A 25,913-nucleotide genomic window follows, 5' to 3' on the forward strand; every position below is an offset into this window, starting at 1 on the left:
GCAATTAGTAATTAATAGGTTATTTATATGTGGGCAAGGGTAGTATTTTTACAACATTCTAGTCTTATAGTCATTTGTTGGTACAGAACTTGAATATTGTTGGAGACAGCTTTTGTCTTGCACTCATCAGGACAATTCACAAGTAAACTAATTTAAGGGATGGGGCGGAACCCCAACATTTATATTATATGAGACAAGAGTGCTGACGGATTGGCAGAGGTGTTTCCATGGACAATGAACTCAGCAACTTCAACAGTTGAGTACAGTTTAATGATACCATACATCCCCAAATAGATGGCACAGTGTGGAATCCCAATAGATGCAGCTCTCGGAAACACCTTTATTGAATTCAAGAAAAAGGATGCCTAACCTCCTATCCATATGTATATTTCTGATTTGATGGCATGTTTTCTACAGTTAAATCCATAAGTGCATGCCAGAATTTCCTTTCATGTCTTAATAGGTTCTGTCCTGCAGTCAAATTTGGTCAGGGTAGCCATTATGCCACAGGATGATTTTGATGCAATTTATTTCAGCATTAAGCTTGCACAAGTATTGAATGGCTTGAGCCTTACTTACATTTCTTCGTCACAGAAACATATTACAGCATATAGAACTGCATCTGTTTCAACACCGCAAAATAGGTTCATTTCTCAGGGCAATGCCTTAACCAGCCTTAATCAACCCACCTGGTTTAAAATTTAAACAAAGTCTATGATGGCAATCATCATTAACTGGTGTATTCTCCCATAGCAACACTTCTACTATTCAGAAGGTTCTATATTTAATCAAAACTTGAAAAACACACAGTACAATCCATTTACCTGGGCCTGTTGGGATAGCTGCTCTTGTGCTGGTAAGCTGCCTCCCTCCTCTTTATCTTCACCATTAACCACAGTTTGCACTGGTCCATTGGTTGCACTCTTCTGTATGAGAGGCATTCGCTCCAATAAAGCTGGTCTACAAGTAATATGAATGCTCAGTATCACACAATTACCTTCGATGGCTTCTCAGCGCAACATCTTTGTTATTTCCAGCCGAAGGCCTCAAATTTCACAATTGTTATAACAACAGCCTTTGTGTATTTTCCACTCGTACCAGTTGGTGCAAACAGAAACACTGAAAATTTCTAGCCCAGAAGGAAGTTGTTCAGTCATTTGGTCTGAGCCAGTCAAGAGGTAATAATTGAGGTTACTCCCACACTCCTGCTCTTGGTTTACAGCCTTGTAGGTTAAGTACATTATAGTCTACATGCCATGTTATAATGTACTTACTCAGCCTCTCCAAATCCTCTTGAAACTTCTTTTTCGACCACTTCAAAACTCCCATCCCCTGCCAGTTTGGTGACATGAGAAAATTTAGCAATTGAACATTTGATTCCCAGATCCAAATCAATGATGTAGATTGCAAATACTTGGGCCCAAGGACTGATCCTTGAGCTGTACTAGAAGCAGCCTGCCAACCTGAGAATGACTTGTTTGTTCCTACTTTCATTTTTGTCCAATCATCAATAGCCAAACATGCCAGCATATTATCCAAATTCCTCATGCTAATTCTGTTTATTAATATTGCATAGAACCTTATCAAAAATCTGAATACACTTTCAAAAGTTTCCCCTTATTTATTCTGCTAATTACACCCACAAAGAACTCAAACAGGTGTCATCAAATATGATTTCCCTTTCACAAATACATGTTAACTCTGCCTAAATTCAACCATTATTTTCTAGGTGTTTGGTCATCACATTCTTTATAATAAATTCTAGAATTATCCTGACTAAAGTTATCAGGATAAAAGGTTTCTAGTTCCCCAATTTCTTTCTTAAACAGTGGGAACACATTTGCTAGATTCTAATTTGCAGCAACTGTTCCAGAGACTACGGCACTTTGGAAGATGACTACTATGCATTCATCATTTGGACAGCCACCTCTTTCAATACGGGATATAGATCAGCACATCCAGAGGATTTACCAACCTTTCAGTCTGAACTTCTTCAGCACTATATTTTTTGTATTAAACAAACTTCTTTCAGTTTTTCCATTTCTGATAGTCTTTTGGATCTCTTATTTCTGACAGGTTTTATCTGTGTTTTCTTTCACAAATACAAAGTCATTGTTTAGTTTCTCAGCCACTTTAACTCCTCACAATAAATTCTTCTATTGCAAGGTTTGTAGCTCAGGTTGAGGTTTAGGGCGTAGCCCTACACACAGATGAAAAAACCCCACCATTTCAACTGGGACAACACATCTATCCTGGGACAGGCTAAGCAAAAACATGCCAGGGAATTCCTAGAGGCCTGGCACTCCAACCACAACGCCATAAACAAACACACAGATCTTGATATTATCTATCAACCCCTCAGAAAACAAACAGGAAATGACATCACCACAAACCCCAGGAACCCCATCCAGGACAAACATATAAATAGAAAGCAGGAGACAACAGCTTCGCTTCACTTGGAGGTCGCCACTGATGATGTTACCTAGCCAGGTAATGAAACGCCTGGATATCAAATCTACAGTTTAGCGAGCAAACCTACACCCTAAATTCTTCTATTTGTTTGTAATATATCCACATCTGCCTTTACTAATATATATCTTTATTATATCTTTAGAAGCATTAACAGTCTGCTTTTAGCTTTCTTGTCAGTACACTTTCATGTTCAATTTTCCCTTTATCGGCCTCCTGATATTCTTCTGCTGATTTCCAACAAGCGACTCATCCTCAGGCTTACTACCTTTTGATGGCTACTTTGCAAGTGTCTTTCTTTGACCTAATACAAATCTCAACATTTCTTGTTAGCCATGGTTAGATAACTTTCCCTGTTAGGTTTTGATGTCAAAAAGGGATGCATATTCATTGTAAACTACTTATTCTTTTCTTGAAATCTAACCCATTGTTTGTCTACTGTCATAACTTTTTATATAGTTTCTCAATTTTCCACAGATGATTTGCCTGTCAAACCCATATAGTTTCCTTTGTTTAAATTTAAGATGCTAGCTTCAGAATAAACTATATCACTTTTGAACAATGTAAGGTACATTGAATTTTCCTTGACAATTAGATTAATTTACCTTCTCTCACTGCAAGCAATTAAGTAGGCAGGTATTTTGGTCTTAATTGCAAAAGGATTTGAGTTTATGAGTAAAGATGTGCAGAAGTGCAATAAAAGGTCGAGTTGATTCTGGGAATAGAAGGATGGTCTATAATGAAAGATTAAAAAGACCTGGTTTATATTCACTATAGAAGAATGAGGGGCGATTTCATTCAAACATAGAGACTAACAGGGTAGCTGCACAAGGACATTTCCCTAGTTTTTTTAAAAAATTCAGTTTGGTGGGGAGATGAGTGGAAACATTGTCAAGAACCAGGAAATACGGCCTCATATCCTGGGCAGGTCATTTAGCACTGAGGCGAGGAGGAATTTCTTTACTCAGGGGTGATGAATCTGGAATTTCCAATCCCACAGGACTCAGAGGCTTGACTGTTAAATTCAAAACAGAGATTCATAAATTTCTACATATTAAACACATCAATGGATAGGAGGATAGTGCAGTAAAACAGTGTTGAATTAGACAAATAGCCACAATCTCACTGTGTGATGCAGCATGCTTGAAGGGCTAACTGTACTATCCTGTCATATTTCTCATGTCCTTATTCTATAACATAGGGTGCAGGTTATTCTACATTTCAAAGTGCAAGAGACCGGGGTTTTCGATAATCTCTCAATGTCTTGGTGGCAGCAGTCAGGGCATAATAGAATTTCATGTTCAATTCAAGGGGACAAAGTGAGAATCCAGGGAAACCTTGTTAAAACCTAAATACAGATAATTGTAATGGTAATGAAGACAAAGCTAGCTAACGTGAACTGAGAAACTAGGTGAAAGATAAGACAATGAAGACATAATGGTAGATATTTAAGGAGATACTTAATAACTCTTAGCAAAAGATTTCATCCAGTGAGAAAGGGATGCATCATTGTGGCTGAAAAACAGTCACACATTAAATGAAACACTACAACTTTGTAAAGATTTGTGCCAGGTCAGAAAATTGGACAGATTAAACAAACAGCAAAATTTGACAAAAGAAAAAGAAATTAGAGATCAAGAGAAACCCAATATGAAATTAAAATAAAATCAAATCAGATAGAAAACTAAGTGTTTACAAAAATCTGAAAAAGACAAAAAGCAATGAGAGTGAGTGCTAGTCATCCAGTGTACAGAGTGTTAATCATTGAAATTAAGTAAATATATAGAGGCAACGAACATGTATTTCATGGCCATGTTCATCATAGAAGACTTCTCAAAGATACTTGAGAATCAAGGAGCAAAACGATGGAGAAAACGAAAACAATAATCATAACCAAGAAAAAGGTAATGAGCAAAATAGAAAATGTAAAGGTTCACACATCCTGAGGAACTGATGGCCTGCATTCTAGGGCCTGAAAAGAAGTGGTGGTAGAGATAGTAAAGACACCGGCTATAAATTTCTAAAATTCCTTAAATTTTGAAGAGTCCTAGGAAATTGGAAAATAGCTAATGTAACACTGCAAATGCCACAGCCTTAACGATTTACAATATATACCAATTACTAAGATGACAAGACCAAATATATGATAGCTAGATTTGGGAATGATACTGAGATAGGTAGGAAATGAAGTTATCAAGAGGAGATAAACAGTTTACAAAGGGATTTGATAAATTCAGTGACTTGGCAAAAAAAATTCATGTAGTATAAAAGGGGAAATGTAATAAGAGGAATCAAACAGCAGCATACTACTTATATCATGAGAGATTGCAGAACTCTTGGACAAAGGGAATGCTGTGCCCTGGTATGTGAATCTCAGATTTTGTATTCAGGTACCAAGAATGATTAGGAAGGCAAGTAGACTGTTAGTGTTCATTGCAAGAGAAATGGAAAATGAAAGTGTTGTTTTATTGCAGCTGTCCAGGGTTTTGGAAGACATCAAGCATTTCTTCTGCCGCCTTCGTCTCTGCGCCTACTTCTTCAACCAGGACTCCCACCCACCCTCTGACAGTCCCATCTCCCACATCCAACACACCCCATCCACCTGGACACCCCGTGCTGGCCTCTTACCCGCCCTCGATCTCTTCATAGCCAACTGCCGCCGCAACATTGACTGCCTCAACCTGTCCACCCCTCTCACCCACTCCAACTTCTCACCCTCGCAACGTGTAGCCCTCCACTCCCTCCGCTCCAACCCCAACCTCACCATCAAACCGGCAGACAAGGGAGGCGCAGTGGTAGTTTGGTGTACCGATCTTTATATTGCTGAGGCTAAACTGCAGCTCGCGGACACCTCCTCCTACTGCCCTCTTGACCATGACCCCACCTCCCACACCAAACCATCATCTCCCAGACCATCCATAACCTCATCTCCTCAGGGGATCTCCTATCCACCGCCTCCAACCTCATAGTCCCACAATCCCACACCGCCCGTTTCTACTTCCTGGCCAAAATCCACAAACCTGACTGCCCCGGCCGACCCACTGTCTCAGCCTGCTCCTGCCCCACCGAACTCATTTGGCATGGTCCTTGACATGGTCCTGTCCCCCTTAGTCCAAGAACTCCCCACCTATGTTCGGGACACCACCCACACCCTCCACCTCCTCCATGATTTTCACTTCCCTGGCCTCCAGCACCTTATCTTCACCATGGACATCCCCCATCACGAAGGCCTCAAAGCCCTCCGCTTCTTCCTTTCCCACCGAACCAACCAGTACACTTCCACTGGCACCCTCCTTCGACTGATTGAACTGGTCCTCACTCTGAACAACTTTTCCTTCCAATCTTCCCACTTCCTTCAAACCAAAGGAGTAGCCATGGGCACCTGCATGGGCCCCAGCTATGCCTGCCTCTTCACTGGATATGTGGAACAGTCCATCTTCCGCAGCTACACTGGCACCACCCCCCACCTTTTCCTCCGCCACATTGATGACTGTATCGGTGCTACCTCATGCTCCCACGAGGAGGTTGAACAGTTTATTCACTTTACTAACACCTTCCACCCCGACCTCAAATTTACCTGGACCGTCTCAGACTCCTCCCTCCCCTTCCTGGACCTCTCCATTTCTATCTCGGACGACCGACTCAACACGGACGTTTACTATAAACCGACTGACTCCCACAGCTACCTAGATTACACCTCCTCCCACCCTGCCCCCTGTAAAAACGCCATCCCATATTCCCAATTCCTTCGCAGCATCTGCTCCAAGGAGGACCAATTCCAATACTGAACAACCCAGATGGCCTCCTTCTTCAAAGACCACAATTTCCCCTTAGACGTGGTTGATGATGCTCTCCACCGCATCTCCTCCACTTCCCGCTCCTCCAATCGCCACCAGGACAGAACCCCGCTGGTCCTCACCTACCACCCCACCAACCTCCAGATACATCGTATCATCCTTCGTCATTTCCGCCACCTCCAAACAGACCCCACCACCAAGAATATATTTCCCTCCCCACCCCTATCAGCGTTCCGGAAAGACCACTCCCTCCGCGACTCACTCGTCAGATTCACACCCCCCACCAACCCAATCTCCACTCCCGGCACCTTCCCCTGCAACCTCAAGGAGTGCACAACTTGCGCCCACAACTTGCGCCCACACCTTCCCCCTCACCTCCCCCTAAGGGATCCTTCCATATCCGTCAGAAATTCACCTGCACCTCCACACACATCATTTACTGCATCCGCTGCACCCGATGTGGCCTCCTATACTTTGGGGAGACAGGCCGCCTACTTGTGAAACATTTCAGAGAACATCTCTGGGACAGCCGCACTAACCAACCTAACCGCTCCGTGGCTGAACACTTTAACTCCCCCTCCCACTCCACCAAGGACATGCGGTCCTTGGCCTCCATCGCCAGACCATGGCAACACAACGCCTGGAGGAAGAGCGCCTCATCTTCCGCCTAGGAACTCTCCAACCACAAGGGATCAATGCAGATTTCTCCAGCTTTCTTATTTCCCCTCCCCCCACCTTTTCTCAGTCCCAATCCTCAGACTCAGTGCCGCCTTCTTGACCTGCAATCTTCTTCCCGACCTCTCCGCCCCCACCCCCTCTCCGGCCTATCACCCTCACCTTAACCTCCTTCCACCTATCGTATTCCCAACGCCCTTCCCTCAAGTTCCTCCTCCCTACCTTTTATCTTAGCCTGCTTGGCACACCCTCCTCATTCCTGAAGAAGGGCTTATGCCGGAAACGTCAATTCTCCTGTTCCTTTGATGCTGCCTGACCTGCTGCGCTTTTCCAGCAGCACATTTTTAAGCTCTGATCTCCAGCATCTGCAGTCCTCTCTTTTTCCTAGGGTTTTGGTTGGACCACATCTGAAGCACGGTGCACAGTTTTTGTCTCCTTACTTTAAAAGTATTCAATTGTATTGGAAACAATTCAGAGATGGTTCATTGGACTCAATCAGGGGAGAAGGAATTTATATGGAGTCATAGAGTTATACAGCACGGAAAAAGACCCTTCGGTCTAACTCATCCATGCTGACCAGATATCCTAAACTGATACACACCAGTTTTTCAGCATTTCGCCCATATCCCTATAAACCCTTTCTATTCATGGAGTCATCCAGATGCCCTTTAAATGTTGTAATTGTACCTACCTCCACCGCTTGCTCTGGCAGTTTGTTTCATACATGCACTGCCTTCTGTGCGAAAACTTTGCCCCCCCACCCCCTTTTAAATCTTTCCCCTCTTCCTTAAATCTATACCCTCTAGATAGGGACTCCCCTATCTTGGGAAAAAGACCTTGGCTATTCACCCTATCCATACTCCTCTGACTGTCAGAGGAAACAGCCCCAGCTTATTCAGCCTCTCCCTATAGTTCAAAGCCTCCAATCCCGGCAACATCCTTGAAATCTTTTATGCACCCTTTTAAGCTTAACAACATCCTTCCTATTGCAGGGAGACCAGAATTGAACACAATATTCTAACAGTGGCCTAACCAATGTCCCATACAGTTGCAACACGACATCCCACTCCTATATTCAATGACAGAAGTGAATCAAAGATCTTCTTCGCCATCTTGTCTACCTGTGACTCCACTTTCAAGAAACTATGCACCTGCACCTCCTAGGTCCCGCTGTACATCAACACTCCACATGGGCCTACCACTGAGAACCAATTAATCAGTCCTGCCCGGATTTGCTTACCAAAATGCAGCACCTCACATTTATCTAAATTAAACTCCATCTGCCACTCCTTGGCCCATTGGCCCATCTGATCAAGGTTCTGTTATACTTTTTGATAGCCTTCTCCACTGTCTACTACACCACCAATTTTGGAGTCATCCAAATCATTTGTCTAAATGACAAAAAGCAGTGGACCCGGCACTGATCATTGTGGCAAACCACTGGTCACAAGCCTCCAGTCTAAAAACCAACCCTTCACCACCACCCTCTGTATATTTGTTAGTTTAAGGAATATTAATTTAAAAACTTCACAGAATAAGCTGGCTTACAGCACCCACATGAGCTCCTGACAGTTAAATTAAAAACATAAGGAATTTGAGGGAACAAACTATAAAGTTACAAACGAAGTGTAATGGCTTACACATTCAATTAAGATCGAGATGAAAGAATGTTCTTAAAAAAAATCAAATACTGGAACTATTTACTAATTATCTGATGAAGGAAGGTTCAACAGATTTCACCTTTACTCACTGGAGTTCAGAACATATTTTAATAAGATCACTTCTTGTTAAGATCCTGAGGTGAATACTGGGAGGAGCAATATCCTCATGAGGGAAATGAGAATCAGGGAACAGAGCTTAAAAATAGGAGGTTATCCTAAAAAAAAGGATGAATTTTGTTTTCCTCTCAAACAGTCCTTAATCTGTGAAATTCTCTTCTCCAAAAACAACAAGGCCAGATCATTGAATTGATTTAAGATTAAATTAGATAGATGTTTACTGCCAAGGAAGTGTAATGGTTATGGGGCATTTTTGGGACTTAAATTGCCAATGTCCTCCAAGGAAGGGAATCTGCCATCCTCACTTATATATGGTTGCAAACCCAAAGGAATTTTGTTGACTCTTACTTGCCATCAGAAATAACCTAGTAAGGGCATTGGCCCTACTGGTGATGTTCTTTTGCATGATAAAGAGTAAAGAATAAAAAAAAAGGATAACAGCAGTTCAAGAAATCTTCACAAACCTGGGTTTGGGAGCATAGACCATGAAGGATAGTGGTGATGAGTTGCACCTTACTTTTATGTTTCAACAAATGCTGCAGGACTTATTTTCACAAGAAAAGGCTGAATCCTACTCACCGCATGTGGTCAAACCTCATGAAGAGTGCACTGTACTCCACTGCTCGTTGTTGAAGTTCTACATCTAAACTGCTTCCATAGATAGAAACTGCTTTCCTGATGCGACTGTAGGAATCACAGGTTAAAGTCAAACTGTGAAATAGCTTCTGAAAGTTTAGTAATCTGAACAATTAATGTTTCAAGGAACATTTTAGGTACAGCTACTCCCAACACAATTGCCCCACCCTTTTTCTTGAAAGTGCCAACTTTCACTGGCAGATTTCAGCTTTGGCCATTGCTGAAGAGAGAGTGCAGCCTCAGAAGAGATGGGGGACAAAATCATGTTCATCCAAAAGTATTACATTTTGGGCCAGCTGAAGCCAAACTAATTGTTGGCCCATGACACTATCTTGACAGAAGGGAACATCAACCAGCATTCAGTAACAAAGACCCAGGTTGAAATTGGTCTTCCTTAGGGGCCAACTATAATACTTTGAGTGCAGACACTGGCTGAAATCAGTTAACAAAATAGAATTGAACCTCAGAGATTCTGTTAAATATACTATTTATTACAAAAGGTAATTGATTTATATTAGTAATTGTGTAAATTGTCTCATCTCCATGAACCCTCATTGTCTATAAGCTCCTTGATTTCTCTTCACTGACATCAGCATCTGGAGGCCTCCTGTTTGATATCCAATTGGTCTGGTTTCCGTGAAGGTGATACAAATGCAATGAAGGTTTATATTGCATATTATTAGGGAACCTGGGTTCTAGTCTTTAAGAGACAAATAGACTTTAGATTTTCAGTGCTGGAAGCTGATTGGTTTTCTTTTTGCCATCTTTTTGAGAGGGTCAGAAACTCAGATTTTATCAGTGCTTGAAATAGCAGAAGGAAAAGGATTACTTAGCTTTACGCCATCAAATCTGGGAAGAAGTTCTACATACTTTAGCAATCCAATTTTAGACAGGGGCTAATTAAAACCCAGAGTATTTTTTCTTAGAATTCAGCAAATCACCATGTGGAGGATCAGTGTTTATGACTTTGTTAACTGAGTAAGAAAATGAGGGTGAAGAAATAAGAGCAATACTTCAGTGGGAATGTACGTCCATTCATGATTGCAGGGAAAATAAATTGAATTCTTTTCACTGGTTATTATAAGTTCTTTTCAAATTGCCATATAACTTTTTTTTTAATTTTCCTTTGTTAAAAATATATTTATGTTTCAACAAATGCTGCAGGACTTATTTTCACAAGAAAAGGCTGAATCCTACTCACCGCATGTGGTCAAACCTCATGAAGAGGTTTGAATATATATCACAAATATATTGTGACTGAACAATATGATAACTGAATTGCAAAAATAAACCTTATGATCTATAAAGCCAAGTTTCACTTCAGGATCTGACTTATCTAAGATTACCATCAGCTAGGTTTACATATATTTTAAAAAAGTACATTCGTTTTCCTATAATGTGTGTTTATTAAATGCAGTTAATGAATTGCCAAACGTTTTGAAGCAAACTCCCATTTGCTGTTATGCGATTCTCACCCCTGGCACTAGGTGTCATGGTGAACAGAGGACTGGACACTGCGTTGGTATCATGTGATCAGTTGGCTTGTGCGCTTGTTTGCAAAAGTGTCTCTACAGCCTGAGGACAAGAAGCTGGGAGTAATCGGTTAACTTAAAAACTTAGAGTTGAGTTAAGAGTGAAATTTCACTGGAATTAACTAACAGTAAAAGGACGGTGTTGAGAAACAGTTTGAAACTTGGCTTTGTTTGTATTAAGAGATTTTTCTCTTTTTGTTAAAAAAAATATGTTTAAATGTTAAAGAACAACTGCAGACTGACACAAATCTGTTTCAGTGACTAATCAAAATGGTAACCAACTGCAAAAAAAAACAGTACAAGGGCTTGGACATGGTCAGTCAGCTGCTCAGGGTGGTCAGAGTAAGGAAGCTCTGCACACAATGGGTGAGAGAGAGAAAGGTGGACAGTACACTGTTATGTTTGGTGCATGTGTGGAAATGTCCTGAGGGGTGAGTAGATTTGCAGAAGTTCGGGTTAGTCAGGGTCAGATATTAGGGAGGATGAGTGAGTGGGGAAATGGTGGGGATAGTACCAGAGATAGAGTGAGTGCGAGGTATCAATGGGAAGATGGTGGCAATTTCACTGGCAGAGTGGAGAAAGTCATTGATCTTCTTCCTCCATTCTGTGCATTCCTTCAGATAGTTGAGACTACACTGGCCTGGATGGCAACCCTGGTGCAGATTGGCATAGTTCCAGTATGATGGCATCTTCAACTGGCCTGGGAGAAAAGGACGTCTTGCCTCTGCATCACCCATCCCACAAAGAGAGGCACCAATTTTCCATTGTCTGCCATGCCCAGGGTCAATGTCAGGAACCATGCAGGGAAGCTCCGGATTGACAGCTCTTGTCTGATTGTACAACATCTTTTAAAAGATGGTGCTGCACCACGGACATTGGTCCATTCTGGGATATCCAGGAAATGGTAAGTTGTTTTAGAAATGGCACATGGTATGATGGTGCTATAATGTGTAAGGAGGGAAGAAAGGATGGGAAAGGTTTTTAAAATAAGGAGATAGATGTCCCCGAGCATCACAATGTGAAATCCTCTGAAACATTTGACAAAACTGACACTTAGCGAAAGAAATTAAGATTCAATCCTTCATCTATCAAGGCACGTTTCATTTTGTGCAGTGTTACCAGTGGATGGGATTAGAAGACTGGCTATAATGTAATGCAACCAGCAGGTATAGATGACAATCGAGGGTAATTGGTTGAAGATTCTGATGAATTGCACTGTATAGTACCAAACAACAGGTCAAAATTTACTTCAACTGTGCTAACATTTGTGTCAGGCTAACTACTACTTTTGTTTACATTTCTACTGGTATTTTGAGGGGTTTGCCCCTACCCTAAATTTCCCATAGGCTGCATAATTTCTATTGCTCAATTTTTTGTAACATGGTGTCACAAGGGAACACAACTACGGCATTACAAGAGAACTACCTACAATTAAATAGTTAAACATCTACTGCGAGCACAAAATGGGCAGTAATTTGACATACAAATACTTATTATTCTCCTCTAATTATGTAGTAGAGAAGTCAGATGTTACAACAGGAATTTGTATTGTCTGTGATTGACCAATGTCATGTGGCTGATAAGTACTACAGCCAAATCTAGAAAATGCCAACTTTAGATTGATAACCTTCTGGAGGATGGAGTTGGATACCCATTGGATGAAATATCATTAGTTGAATGGGTTAATCTGTAAATTAGACAATGACATCCATAACCAGGCTAAGGTACAGAATGAGAAGGAGAAACCAAAGTTCCTGTGCTGCTCTTGTGTGTATACTGTAGACACAACTCTGATAGACAATTCAAATTGTGAATTATTTAGGGATTTGGTTATCTACCACTGATATTAACTTGGAAATAGAAAAGACATTTAATAACCAAGTCCTATTATTCTGTGATAAAGTGCTTCTCAAAAGCCTTCTGACAAGACACTATTTTCAGTATTTCAGCTGAATAAGCACATATAGGATTTAAGATTTCTTGCAGAAAGAAAATAAATTATTATGCACTTTGCATGTTTTAGGAAGAGGAAAGGGCAAGATACCAATACTTTCTATTTACTTTGTGCTGCTCTGTAGTCGTGTGCTAAGCTTCATAATGGCAGTCAGCGCATATTCCCGCGTTGTGAGTGCCGAGAGGCTGGACTGCAGAATCTTCTCTAAAACATCCAGCACTTCATCTTCTGTAACCTACATGGGAAAGTAAGAAACCGAATATAATTACCAAGCTGCAGTCTCTACCAAATAAATATCCGTTTCCAGCCTTCTCCAACTATAATCAACTCAAACTTCCTAAATACAATGTGAGTATAAATTTCAGACATAGCATTGTGGTGAAAGTGTTTTCAGAAAATGGTGGTATTGGGTGGAGAAATAGAACATAGAAAAATACAGCGCAGTACAGGCCCTTCGGCCCTCGATATTGCGCCTATCCAAGCCCACCTAACCTACACTAGCCCACTATCCTCCATATGCCTATCCAATGCCCGTTTAAATGCCCATAAAGAGGGAGAGTCCACCACTGCTACTGGCAGGGCATTCCATGAACTCACGACTCGCTGAGTAAAGAATCTACCCCTAACATCTGTCCTATACCTATCACCCCTTAATTTAAAGCTATGCCCCCTCGTAATAGCTGACTCCATACGTGGAAAAAGGTTCTCATAGTCAACCCTATCTAAACCCCAATCATCTTGTACACCTCTATCAAGTCACCCCAAACCTTCTTTTCTCCAATGAAAACAGCCCCAAGTGCCTCAGCCTTTCCTCATATGATCTTCCTACCATACCAGGCAACAGCCTGGTAAACCTCCTCTGCACCTGTTCCAGTGCCTCCACATCCTTCCTATAGTATGGCGACCAAAACCGCACACAATACTCCAGATGCGGCCGCACCAGAGTCTTATACAACTGCAACATGACCTCAGGACTCCGGAACTCAATTCTTCTACCAATAAAAGCCAGTACACCATATACCTTCTTCACAGCACTATTTACTTGGGTGGCAACTTTCAGAGATCATGGACACCAAGATCCCTCTGCTCATCCACACTACCAAGTATCCGACCATTAGCCCAGTACCCCATCTTCTTGGTACACTTACCAAAGTGAATCATTTCACACTTACCTACATTGAACTCCATTTGCCACCTTTCTGCCCAGCTCTGCAGCTTATCTATATCCTGCTGTAACCTGTCACATCCTTCCTCACTGTCAACAACTCCACCGACTTTCGTATCATCCGCAAACTTGCTCACCCAACCTTCTAGCCCCTCCTCCAGGTCATTTATAAAAATGACAAACAGCAATGGTCCCAAAACAGATCCTTGCGGAACACCGCTAGTAACTACACTCCAAGATGAACCTTTACCATCAACTATACCCTTTGTCTTCTTCCAGCCAGCCAATTCCTAATCCAAACCTCCAACGCACCCTCAATGCCATACCTCCGTATTTTTTGCAGTAGCCTACCATGGGGAACCTTATCAAACGCCTTACTAGAATTCATATACACCACATTTACCGCTTTACCCTCGTCCATCTCCTTAGTCACCTTCTCAAAGAATTCAATAAGGTCTGTGAGGCACGACCTGCCCTTCACAAAACCATGCTGACTATCCTTGATCACATTAGTCCTATCCAGATGTTCATAAATCCTATCCCTTACAATTCTCTCTAAGTCTTTGCCCACAACAGAAGTGAGACTCACCGGCCTATAGTTACTAGGGTTATCCCTACTCCCCTTCTTGAACAAGGGAACCACATTTGCTATCCTCCACTATTGCTGTAGACAACGAGGACATAAAAATCAAGGCCAATGGCTCTGCAATCTCCTCCCTTGCTTCCCAGAGAATCCTAGGATAAATGCCATCAGTCCCAGGGGACTTATGTATTTTCACCCTTTCCAGAATTTCCAACACCTCTTCCCTACATACCTCAAAGCCATCTATTCTAATTAATTGTGACTCAATATTCACATCTGCAACAATGTCCTGTTCCTGAGTGAATACTGACAAAAAAGGAGAAAGAGCCGGTTTTCCCATCCAGCTCAGAAAACCTTTGAAAGAAGGCTAGTATCAGTGGGTTAGTCCTCCTACATCCAATACTTGTACTCTTGAGTACAGTTGATTATCAAGAGAAATTAAATCTGATTTTCACACTGGCTAGCAATGATTGCAGTGGTTTAATGGCAAACAAAGAGGCAGCCCTGTTGAGAAGATCCGAAAATGTAAGCAACTGCAGATCAGAATAATCAGCTAAAAGGTGCATTCAACACAGAGTGATGGAAAATAACAACGTGTATAACAATATGATGACAATAAATATGTTTAATTGTATGCATGCTAATTAAAACAGTACAGGAGAATTTGTGACTCAAACTACTTTGTTATCACCAAAACCAGTGCTATGTTCAGTCTCTGAATACCTGGACAATTCCTTGGCTTTCTGAAACTGAGTTAATTAAGATACACAAATGGAAGTTAAAGGGTGGGGTGGGGTGGGGGAGTGTGCAAGAGAGGAAGAGCATGAGAGCGCGCGCGAGCGAAAATGCTTCCGCATAGTTCAAAGGTTTGCCCTTCACACTCTCCTTGCCTTCAATGTTCTATACTATGCACTTATTAAGTCTGATGTTACATGCATAAAGGCACTTGGTTCAGTTAATAAGTATCTGAAGAGTCCTAATCGACAGTCAGGTCAACAATTGCGAGTGCTAAACTTCACTTTGACATTCCTGGAATAAACAGAATTAGACCTGTTCAACATCACATCCCAGCACCTGTTAAGATACTATCTGTTGTGCAGGGAATAGATTGGGTTTGGCAATAATGCCTTTCAGAGCCGAAAGCTTTTTGGACACCATATGCACAGATGTCAATTAAACTGCCTCGTGACAAGAGTCAGGATCTTCAAGAGACGAGGAGTGAAACGGCAAGAAAACAATTTTCCTGTTCATAAATAAGTCAGTGTAAACAACAGCCCTGTTGTCAAATGTTTGGATGGGAAAGTAACAGCAGGACGACCAAAATAATTAAGCTAACTTCAGCAATGGAATTTTTGGCTATGATTCAAGAGCAAGTGACTCTTTCCTCACACTTCTATGACCCCTTCAGCACCAATCCTCCTCTGCCTTTCCAAGCTCACTCCATGATTTAAATGCTCTTTTCCCCTTAGGAGAGAGTCAAGGAATCAATGTCCTGGACCTATCCAATGCCATTACTGTTGACTACCAAAATGTACGTCAGGGAGACTCATACTCAAAGAAAAACCTCAAACCCTGCTTGATATTTGTTTCTTGCTGAGAAGAGAGCTCTCATTTATAATCTGCCTTTAAATTAGGAAAGATTCCAGAGGAACACTACAAAAGGAACCAAGGAAAAGAATTGTGAATAAACAAAAAGATAATGAGCTAAGATGTCGGTTACCAAAATCTTAGTTTAAACGATGTATCTTTAGGAGTCTAACATGGGGGGGATAAAAAAAAAAGAGATGGCAGAGATTTGCGATGTCAAGCCAGAATGAGGTCAATATTGCTGGAATTGTACACGCATGGTGGATGTATAAAAGACCTTAAAATCAGAGAAATGAAGGATAAGTGAATGAACAGAAAACTGGAGGCAGCTTCAAGCCCACAGAAGGGAAGCAGTGAGGGGGAAAAATTTAACTGAATAGCAACCAGAAGTTTCAAAATGATAGAAAGTAGCTCTGAACCCACTTATCCAGAACATAGCGGCAAATCAAGACCACGTTAATTTTAACACTTACATTTCATTTGTACGATCCAAATACCAAGTAATCATTCAGCAGATTATTATAAAATGCAGAATCATTCATTTTCGACCAGTTCACTGCAGATGCAATTCAGCTGCTTGGGACCCCCACTGATTCATTCAGAAGAAGACAAGTCTTCCTAGAGTGCTAATATCATCCTTGAACAAAACCATACCTGAACTTGTGATTCCTCCTCAAACTCGGCAGACAACAGCAGATCCCCATATTCTCCAATGCACCAAACTGCCACTTGCACCAAGGGTTGCTGCAAAACAGAAATGGGCCAGCCCCAAGTTCAAACATGTAGGCCAGTTACAGATTAGTTTGTTTTCAGGCCAATACAGAAGGGGGATGCATTACACTTGAAGTGGAAGGGGACGAATAACTGGAAGGTAGGTTTGCTAGAGCTGCTCGGGAGTATTTAAAGTGGGTGGGGGGAGGTATTGTTGCCGACAGAGATAGCAAGGAAAGAGACCAATCTGAGACTGTACAGATGGGAAAAAGAGGAAGTCAAACAGTCAGGGCAAGCATGAACAAAGGAGAGAATAAGATAGGAATGATAAATTAAAATGCATTTATTTCAATGCAAGATGTCTAACAGGGAAGGCAGATGTACTCAAGGCATGGTTAGGAACATTGGACTGGGATTTTATAGAAATTTCAGAAGCATGGCTCAGACTGGCAGCTTAGTGATCCAGGATACAAATGCTATAGGAAGGATAGAAAGGGGGCGAGAAAGGAGGTGGAATGGCACTGTCGATAAAGGATAACATTGCGGCTGTACTTAGGGAGGATATTCTTAAGTACCGAAGGATTATTTGAGTTGTACTGAGAAATAAGGAAGGGACAGTCACCTTATTGGGATTGTACTACAGATCTCCCAATAGTCAGAGGGAAATGGAGAAACAACTTTGTAAGGAAATCTCAGTTATCTGTAAGAATAATAGGGTGGTTATGGTAGAGGATTTTAACTATCCAACCATAGACTGGGACTGCCATAGTGTTAAGGGTTTAGATGGACAAGAGTTTAAATACGTGTACAAGAAAATTTTCTGATTCAGTATGTGGATATACCTATCAGAGAAAGTGCAAAACCTGACCTCCACTTGGGAAATAAAGCAGGGCAAATGACTGAGGTGTCAGTGGGGGTGAATTTTGGGGCCAATGACCATAATTCTATTAGTTTTAAAATAGTGATGGAAAAGGATAGATTGGATCTAAAAGTTAAATGCTGAAATCAGAGGAAGGCCAATTTTGACGGTATTAGGCAAGAACTTTCAAAAGTTAATTGGGTGCAGTTGTTTGCAGGAAAATGGACGGCTAGAAAATGGGAAGCCTTCAAAAATGAAAGAACAAGAGTCTACAGACAGTATCTTCCTGTCAGCGTGAAAGGCAAGGCTGGTAGGCATAGGGAATGCTGGATGACTAGAGAAATTGAGGTTTTGGTCAAGAAAAACGAGAATGTGTCAGGTACAGACAGCAGATATCGAATTAATCCTTAGAAAAGTAGAAAGGAAGCAGGAATATACTTAAGAGGGAATTCAGGACAGCAAAAAGGGGACATGAGATAGCTTTGAAAAAGAGAGTTAAGGAGAATTTAAAGGGATTTTATAAATACATTAAGGACAAAAGTGTAACAGAGAGAGTTGAACCCTCAAAAATCAGCAAAGCAGCCTATGTAGAACCGCAGGAGATGGGGGAAGATACTAAACGAATATTTTGCATCAGTGTTTACTGTGGAGAAGGACATGGAAGATAACAGAATGTGGGGAAATAGATGTCGATATCTTGAAAAATTTCCATATGAGAGGTGGCAGTGCTGGATGTCTTAAAATGCATAAAAGTGAATAAATCCCCAGGATCTGATTAGGTGTACCCAAGAACTCTGTGGGAAGTTTGGGCCCCTTGCTGAGTTATTTCGATCGGATCAATAGTCACCTGTGAGGTGCTGGAAAATTGGAGAAGTGGTGGCACTATTTAAGGAAGGTGGTAAGGTAAAGACAGGGTACAATAAACCAGTGAGCCTGACATCGATGGAGGGCAAGTTGTTGGAGGGCATCCTGAGGGACAGGATTTACATCTATTTGAAAAGGCAAGGACTGATTAAGGATAGTCAACATGGCGTTGTGCATGGGAAATCATGTCTCACTAACTTGACTGAGTTTTTTGAAGAAGTAACGAAGAGGATTGATGAGGGCAGAGCAGTGAAGGTGATCTATATGGACTCCAGTAAGGTGTTCAACAAGATTCTTCATGATAGACTGGTTAGCAAGACTAGATCACATGCAATACAGGGTGACCTAGCCATTTGGATACAGAACTGGCTTGAAGGTAGAACACAGGAGGCATAGTAAGTTAGTTTGCAGGTAACACCATAATTGGAGGTGTAGTGGACAGAAAGAAAGTTACCTCAGAGTGCAATGGGATTTTGATCAGATGAACCAATGGGCTGAGGCAGATGGAATTTCGATAAATGTGAACTGCCACATTTTGGAAAGGCGAATCAAGGCTGGACCTATACACTTAATGGTAAGGTCCGAGGGTGTGTTGCTGAACAAAGACCTCGGAGTGCAGGTTCATAGCTCCTTAAAAGTAAAGTTGCGGGTTGATAAGATAGTGAAGAAGGCATTTGTATGCCTTCCTTTATTGGTCAGAGTATTGAGTACAGGAGTTGGGAGGTCATGTTATGGCTGTACAGGACATTGGTTAGGCAACTTTTGGAATATTGTGTGCAATTCTTGTCTCCTTTCTATTGGAAAGATGTTTGTGAAACTTGAAAGGGTTCAGAAAAGATTTACAAGGATGTTGCCAGGGTTGGAGGATTTGAGCTTTAGAAGAGGCTGAATAGTTTGGGGCTATTTTGCCTGCAGCATCAGAGGCTGACAAGTTTATAAAAACAGAGGGCATGGATAGCGTAAACAGACAAAGCCTTTTCTCTGGGGTAGTGGAGTCCAGAACTAGAGGGCATAGGTTTAAGCTGAATGGGGAAAGATATAAAAGGGGTCTAAAGGGCAACATTTTGTTCACACATGAGGTGGTGTGCGTATGGAATATGCTGGCAGAGGAAGTGTTGGAGATTGGTACAATTACAACATTTAAAAGACATTGGATGGGTATATGAATAAGGGAAACCCCCTTATTCATAAGGATATGGGCCAAGTGCTGGCAAATGGAACTACATTAGGTTAGGATATCTGCTTGGCATGGATGAGTTGGACTGAAGGGTTTGTTTCTGTGCTGTACATCTCTATGACTGTAGTAGGATGGGCACACGACAAATTGTGTGGAAACTACATGATGTGATTACATTCTCAATCAATGTTTCAAAATCCCTCTGCCAAATCAAATTTACAAAAATCATGCATTTTATCATATAAAATTTAACTGAATAGTAACCAATGTAATCATCATTGTATCACTGACCTAGAAGAGGGGAAGCTCATGGACAGAAAGGGGAAAATATGCAACAAGTATGGGAAAGAATATGGGCAGGGGATTGGAATGGGAGATTGGGAAGTAGCAGACAGGGCAAGAGCAGGTGGAACAAGGGACAAAGATTGGGGGGAGCTGAGAAGGTAACCATGGGGTAGAATGATGCAACACGACAGATTCAACTGTAACTCCCAAGTGGCTGACCAAAATACACAAATTCTAAGGAAATGTTAACAATCTGAAACATTACATTTATCTTCCTGTTCTCACAGATGCTTCCTGCCCTGTGGTGTGCTTACAGCACAATTTATTTTTCTTACAAAAAAATTGAGCCTGTTTAGATAGTAAAAAATGCAGATATAATTGGAATTATGAAACTTCTATGCTATGTCACTTGATAAATTGGAAATGGGCAACTCAGCAGAATCATTAACATCTTTGGTGACAAAAATCTACTACCTGTTTAGCCTACATCTGACTCCAGACCAAAGCAATGTGCATGTCAATGAAATGCCTTCTACAATTGCCTAGCATTTTAAACTTCTGGTGTAACAAACTAACAAGTACAAAAGGAATAAAAACTGAATGGACCACCTGGTGTCGTCTTATCCATTCAAAGCAACACCAAGTCCTGCAAAGTCCTCCTTACTAACATTGGGCCTCCCACAGACTAATAAAGCAACAGCCTGTTGTACCATACCTTACAGGCAATATCTTAGACAACACCATCATAATGCCTGGGTATATCTTGACTGACCAGCAGTGCATAGCCACCAAAGGTATCAAAACAATGATGTACAGCTGTCCTGGTAATCCTCAACTATGGCGACTGTAAACCCCATAAAGTCTCACAGCCTCAGGTCAGATATGGGCAAGGATACCCTCCTATGAATTACCATCAACTACCCTCTTAACTGTTGATAGCAGTTATTAATTATTGCCTTCTCTCAGAAGAGGAAACATTACTCCTCTATGATGAGCTACTGAGGAAGACAAGGGAACAGTATATACTCTACCCATCACCAGGACGGACTGGGCAGCAACGCTGTTGCCTGAGCTAATTGATTTCTGACGGATTAATCTGTCAGTCTGGATGGGTGGCATTGATGTACAACAGCACCAGTACTTATAAGATTTATTGCAGCAGCTCACCAAAGCTCCTTCGACAGAATCTCCCAAATCCACAGCTTCCCACACATGATTAATTGAAGGCTTGTCCTTATACAAAACAAATCTGTGGCTTAATTGTTCCTGAGAAATTTGATGTATTTTTTCAGACTTTTAAAAACAATGAAATCCCTCTCCACAGTCACTACACTAACATGGACTTGGGTGTGTCTCAGTACTTTTCCCAGTCATACCGACATTTGAAATATTCATCCACGGACAGAATGCACACCTTTCCTTCCAGAGGAAATGGCCAATGATATTTAAATCATCACAGATCGAGTAACTATGAGATCCCATTTAAAAAAATCAAAACAACACCAAACATGTTAAGAAGAATTTAACTAAGCTTGTATTATTGAGAAGCTTAATCAAGTTCTCCAATTTTATTGAACACTATTTTATTGCTTAGATTTAGACAAAGTATTTTAACTGAGAGATTATTACTTGGTCACCATGTTCCATTGTAGCTCATTGCAGTTTACAATGTTTGCAATCCATTTTTTGTTACATCTGATTAGCTATAAGAGTTAAACATTTGAAGCAATGCTACCCATGACTGCTAACCAAACGCCTTCTGAATCAACCAGAATAACATTCATTAATTGTGGACAACTGAAATGGAAGCAAGCACATTGTACGCCATGCTCCAGTGCTTAATGGCTATTAGAGAAATTCATGTTCCCTGTTACATTTAGATATTATTAGTTCAGATTATTAATGCCAAGTACACTTACATCAATCCATTTGAATTTTCCATTGTTAATGCTCACTCTCATCCAAGATTGACCATTATTCCTGCAATGCAGCTGTTTCATCCTAATTACCTACCTGCGAAATATCCACCCGTATGGCCTGATAAAGCTTCTGTACAATGTATGCATGAAGGGAGTTTGCATTACTGATAAGTTGAATCAACAGAGGCACAGAATCATCACGGACATAACCACCAGCCTGTTAGGAGAAGAGAAAATATTGCACCAGTGAAACTTACTCTTAACATTCTCACAACTTAAAACAGCAAAAATTGGAAGCAATTGCTGGGATGTGATACATACAGTGGTGAGCACTCTCATGATGGTGTCAATATGCCATCTCTTGTTTGGTGCATATCTGGAAAAGACATCACCCATAGTGTGGAAATTAGCCATGATGTTCCTGGGTTTAGTTGATTAAATGAAAATAATGCAGTGGATACTCGACAAAAAACTGTGGCATCCAATATAAATACAACATTTGGACTTCAATTAGACTTTAAGTTCATATTTTGTTCACAACATTTTTCCTATTTTGTCTGACCTGAATGTATCACTTCTACATAACAGGGAGGGAAAGCTGTTTCTGTACCATATTAAGAAGTCTCCAATTTGGAAATGCAATGAAAAAGGCAGTCTTGTTTGGGAATTAGTTATCTTCAAAGCAACTGAATTAAGTTGAACATGGGCTCTAACCTCGACAAAATACACTAGTAAAATACCAATAATTGTAGGGAAATGTTTTAACATTATAGGCTGCTTGTAAGCCAAATCTTCACAACCAAGAGGATTGGATAGTGATTCAGCTTGTTAGCTGGTCCACAAGTTGAGAAATTCAAGGAGCTGGCACTGATATGTCTTTTTTTCCATCACAGAATTCCAGTTTTATTCCAGGACTATTTACTTTCTAAATAACCTGTTCGGAGATGTTATGATATATCTTTGGAGGCAGTAGGACTTGAAGTAGGTTCTCCAAGTTCAGCGGTAGGGCATTACCACTGCACAAAAGACCCCATACCCCACCCCTCAGCACAGAATTTACTGTGGCAGAGAATTAATTTCAGGTGTGTGCCAAGTCCTGGATTTCCCCAGTTGCAGTGAGGGAAAGATCTGGCTCAGTGGCTAGCACTGCTGCCTTACAGCACCAGGGACCCAGGGTCGATTCCAGCCTTGAGCAACTGTGTGTAGAGTTTGCACAATTCTCCCCATGTCTGTGTGGGTTTCTTTTGGTTACTCTGGTTTCTTCCCACAGTCCAAAGATGTTCAGGTTAAGTGAATTGGGCATGGTAAATTGCTCATAGTGTTCAGGGATGTATAGGTTAGGTACATTAGTCAGGGGAAATGAAGAGTAATAGGGTAGGGGAATGGGTCTGAGTGGGCTTGTTGGGCTGAATGGCCTGTTTCAACACTAAGGATTCTATTCTATTCTTACTTATTTTTTCTTTTGCAATGCAATGAATGCTAGCCCATATTGAGTCTGGTGGAAGGCGGACAGGATTCAGCCCTGTACTTTGTGCAGTCACTATTTGCAGCTCTCAAGACTCACTAATGTTTGGTTTGCAATACCTGGTGCATGCAACTGCAGAAGTATCTAGTTGTGGTGTTACCAATGGCAGTTTCATTTTGCTTTTATACAATGGCTGGAATTATGACTAAACAGCAGATCACAATCAACAGCCAACTAAACGAGAGCTTGCATTAGGGGTGTGTGTGAGAGAGAGAGTGAGAGAGAGAGAGAGAGTGAGTGAGAGAGAGAGAGAGTGAGAGTGAGAGTGAGAGAGTGACAGAGAGAGAGAGAGAGAGAGAGAGAGAGAGAGAGAGAGAGAGAGAGAGAGAGAAGGTCTGCAAATAAATACACCTTATTTTTCACTGAAGCAATGTTACTCTAATTGTGTCATCACTACTGCTTTTCCCCTATGCATTTCAATGGCACAGAACTGGAAAACAGAACTTTGAGACATCTTTTTAAGGCCAAACATTTGTGCGCATGCTTGTTTTTATTTAGTAACAAACATTCGTTGTATAATGCTTTCTTTATTGCAATTGTTTAATCTCATTGTTACATATACCTAATGGAATGACTCAATTGTTGATTGCAGTTACTAATCATTACATAAGCCCAAGTGATTTGAGATGCTCTTAACACTTTTTATATAACAAAATATACTACCTGACACAAAGTGCTCACTTTTGAATGCAAAGGTTTGTTACAGAACAATAATTCAAGAATTTACTCTGCATTTTTGCTTTAAAGATGAATAGATTATACTTTCATGAAAGCAGCCTTATTCTCTCACACAAAATCCATACAAACGTGGCATCAGATCAGTTTCTACATCTTCTCAGCATTAAATTGGATTCCTTGGCCTCTTTCAGTTGGTGGTATTTTCATCTGGAGGAATATTGCAGTGAAGCGTTAAGGGCAGTGTGCAGTGTGTTATGGTTAGGTGATACAATATCAGAGGATGGGGAAAAGGCAGTAAGCCAGCCGAGTGTAGTTGCCCTTTGTAGCACGAGTTCCCAGAAGGACTTGCATAATTTACTGATCAAGACTGAAATGTTGCAGAATGTATATTGTGACTGCTGAAAGGAAATCATCTCAAATGTCATGTGTTGCTCATGTTTCGAATCCAAGCATGGCATTGAGTGTTTGTCAGTTTTCTACTGTCTCAGAATGGGGAGATATTTCAAGAGTTCAGTGAGATTTTCAGAGAGGTAAATGCAATTTTCCAAGATATAGCAATGATAACATTATGAGTTATGATCAAATAATGTTTACTGGAGGTCTGTAATTAGTAAGTGCTTTATCAAGAGTAGTTTTTGAAAACTCTAGTCGTTGTGAACTGACTAGTTCCGTGAGGATAATTCACGGCAGTAGGGTCAATGTCTGCAGCAAGAGGATTATAGAGATGATTCTGCCTTTATAATTGGGGATCCAGAGACATTTAAAACCACTTGTGGCTCTTTCTGTGCACAGAGAATCTGAACATGAACTGTGACTGCTGTAGACTAAAAACAAATCAACATTCCAAATTTTAACCCGATTGTGAGAGTACATCAAGTTGATATAAAAGAAAATGGGAACTTCCTTTTCAAAACAAATCCATGGATTCTGCCTAGAAATGTAATTTTCCCTCACTTACTTTTCTGCTGCCAAAAATATTCCAGAAGCGCAGTCAGCCTTAAACTCTGGGTCACAATGGTCCAGGAAGTAGAGCAGCTCTTTCATCATTCCTCGGACATTGCTGCCATTAACCAAAGCAAAGCACAGATCCATTGCACGCCTTCATGTGACAGAGATCAGAAGATTTGCATTAAAATTGGTCTGAAGTTATATATAACTGCCATTCAGAATGTCTAAAGTTAGTTATCACAGGAGTTAAATAACTACAGATCTTAACAAGACTTTAGGCAAGATAATCCAGTAAGGTGGTGATGGAGTAGGGCGTCTTAGCCCGGGACTTGTTTGCCCTACCTGCTTTTCTTTTTCTTTCTTTTTATCCTTTCTGCTTTCTTTTGTTTCTCCCCCGCTTTATTTACTTTTTGTTGAATAACTCAGTTGCAGCGATAGCATTGTTGTCAGCGAGTGAGACCAGTGTGAACTCAAGTGGGCCCAGCAGAGACTCTTGGCGGTGGAAGTGAATTTGGGTTCCTGGCAATTTCTGCATTGACGAGGCAGTCCTAGTACCAACTCATGGCTGCTGCAGCAGAACTGAGTTTAGATGCCTGGTGGCAGATTCAGGGAGGCAGCCGTGAAATTGAGTTTGGGTTGGTGCGGTACTTGGCGGCATCGGTGGGGGGGGGGGGTGGGGGATCTGTATCGGCGAGGTCCAGCAAGGACGTTAGTGGAGGCAAGATGGCACCGAAAACTGGCAACTTTTGTTCTAGTGGCGGCTGTTCGACA

At 41.2% G+C, this 25,913-nt stretch overlaps 1 protein-coding gene across 2 annotated transcripts in view; it reads right to left on the reverse strand.

The window, feature by feature from the left end:
* LOC132822888 (AP-1 complex subunit gamma-1-like) overlaps window positions 1-25,913 on the reverse strand; it is a 146,539-nt gene that overhangs the window by 12,125 nt on the left and 108,501 nt on the right. For both annotated transcript variants that reach the window (XM_060836275.1, XM_060836274.1), the window contains exons 12-18: window positions 25,153-25,293; window positions 22,313-22,367; window positions 22,086-22,208; window positions 16,831-16,920; window positions 12,949-13,076; window positions 9,299-9,403; window positions 825-960 (exon numbers count right to left, since the gene is read on the reverse strand). In XM_060836275.1, the coding sequence (XP_060692258.1) occupies window positions 825-960; window positions 9,299-9,403; window positions 12,949-13,076; window positions 16,831-16,920; window positions 22,086-22,208; window positions 22,313-22,367; window positions 25,153-25,293 (778 nt within the window). The remainder of the gene's footprint in view (window positions 1-824; window positions 961-9,298; window positions 9,404-12,948; window positions 13,077-16,830; window positions 16,921-22,085; window positions 22,209-22,312; window positions 22,368-25,152; window positions 25,294-25,913) is intronic.

The sequence above is a fragment of the Hemiscyllium ocellatum genome, chromosome 15 (assembly GCF_020745735.1).
Source record: "Hemiscyllium ocellatum isolate sHemOce1 chromosome 15, sHemOce1.pat.X.cur, whole genome shotgun sequence".
Classification (NCBI taxonomy): domain Eukaryota; kingdom Metazoa; phylum Chordata; class Chondrichthyes; order Orectolobiformes; family Hemiscylliidae; genus Hemiscyllium; species Hemiscyllium ocellatum.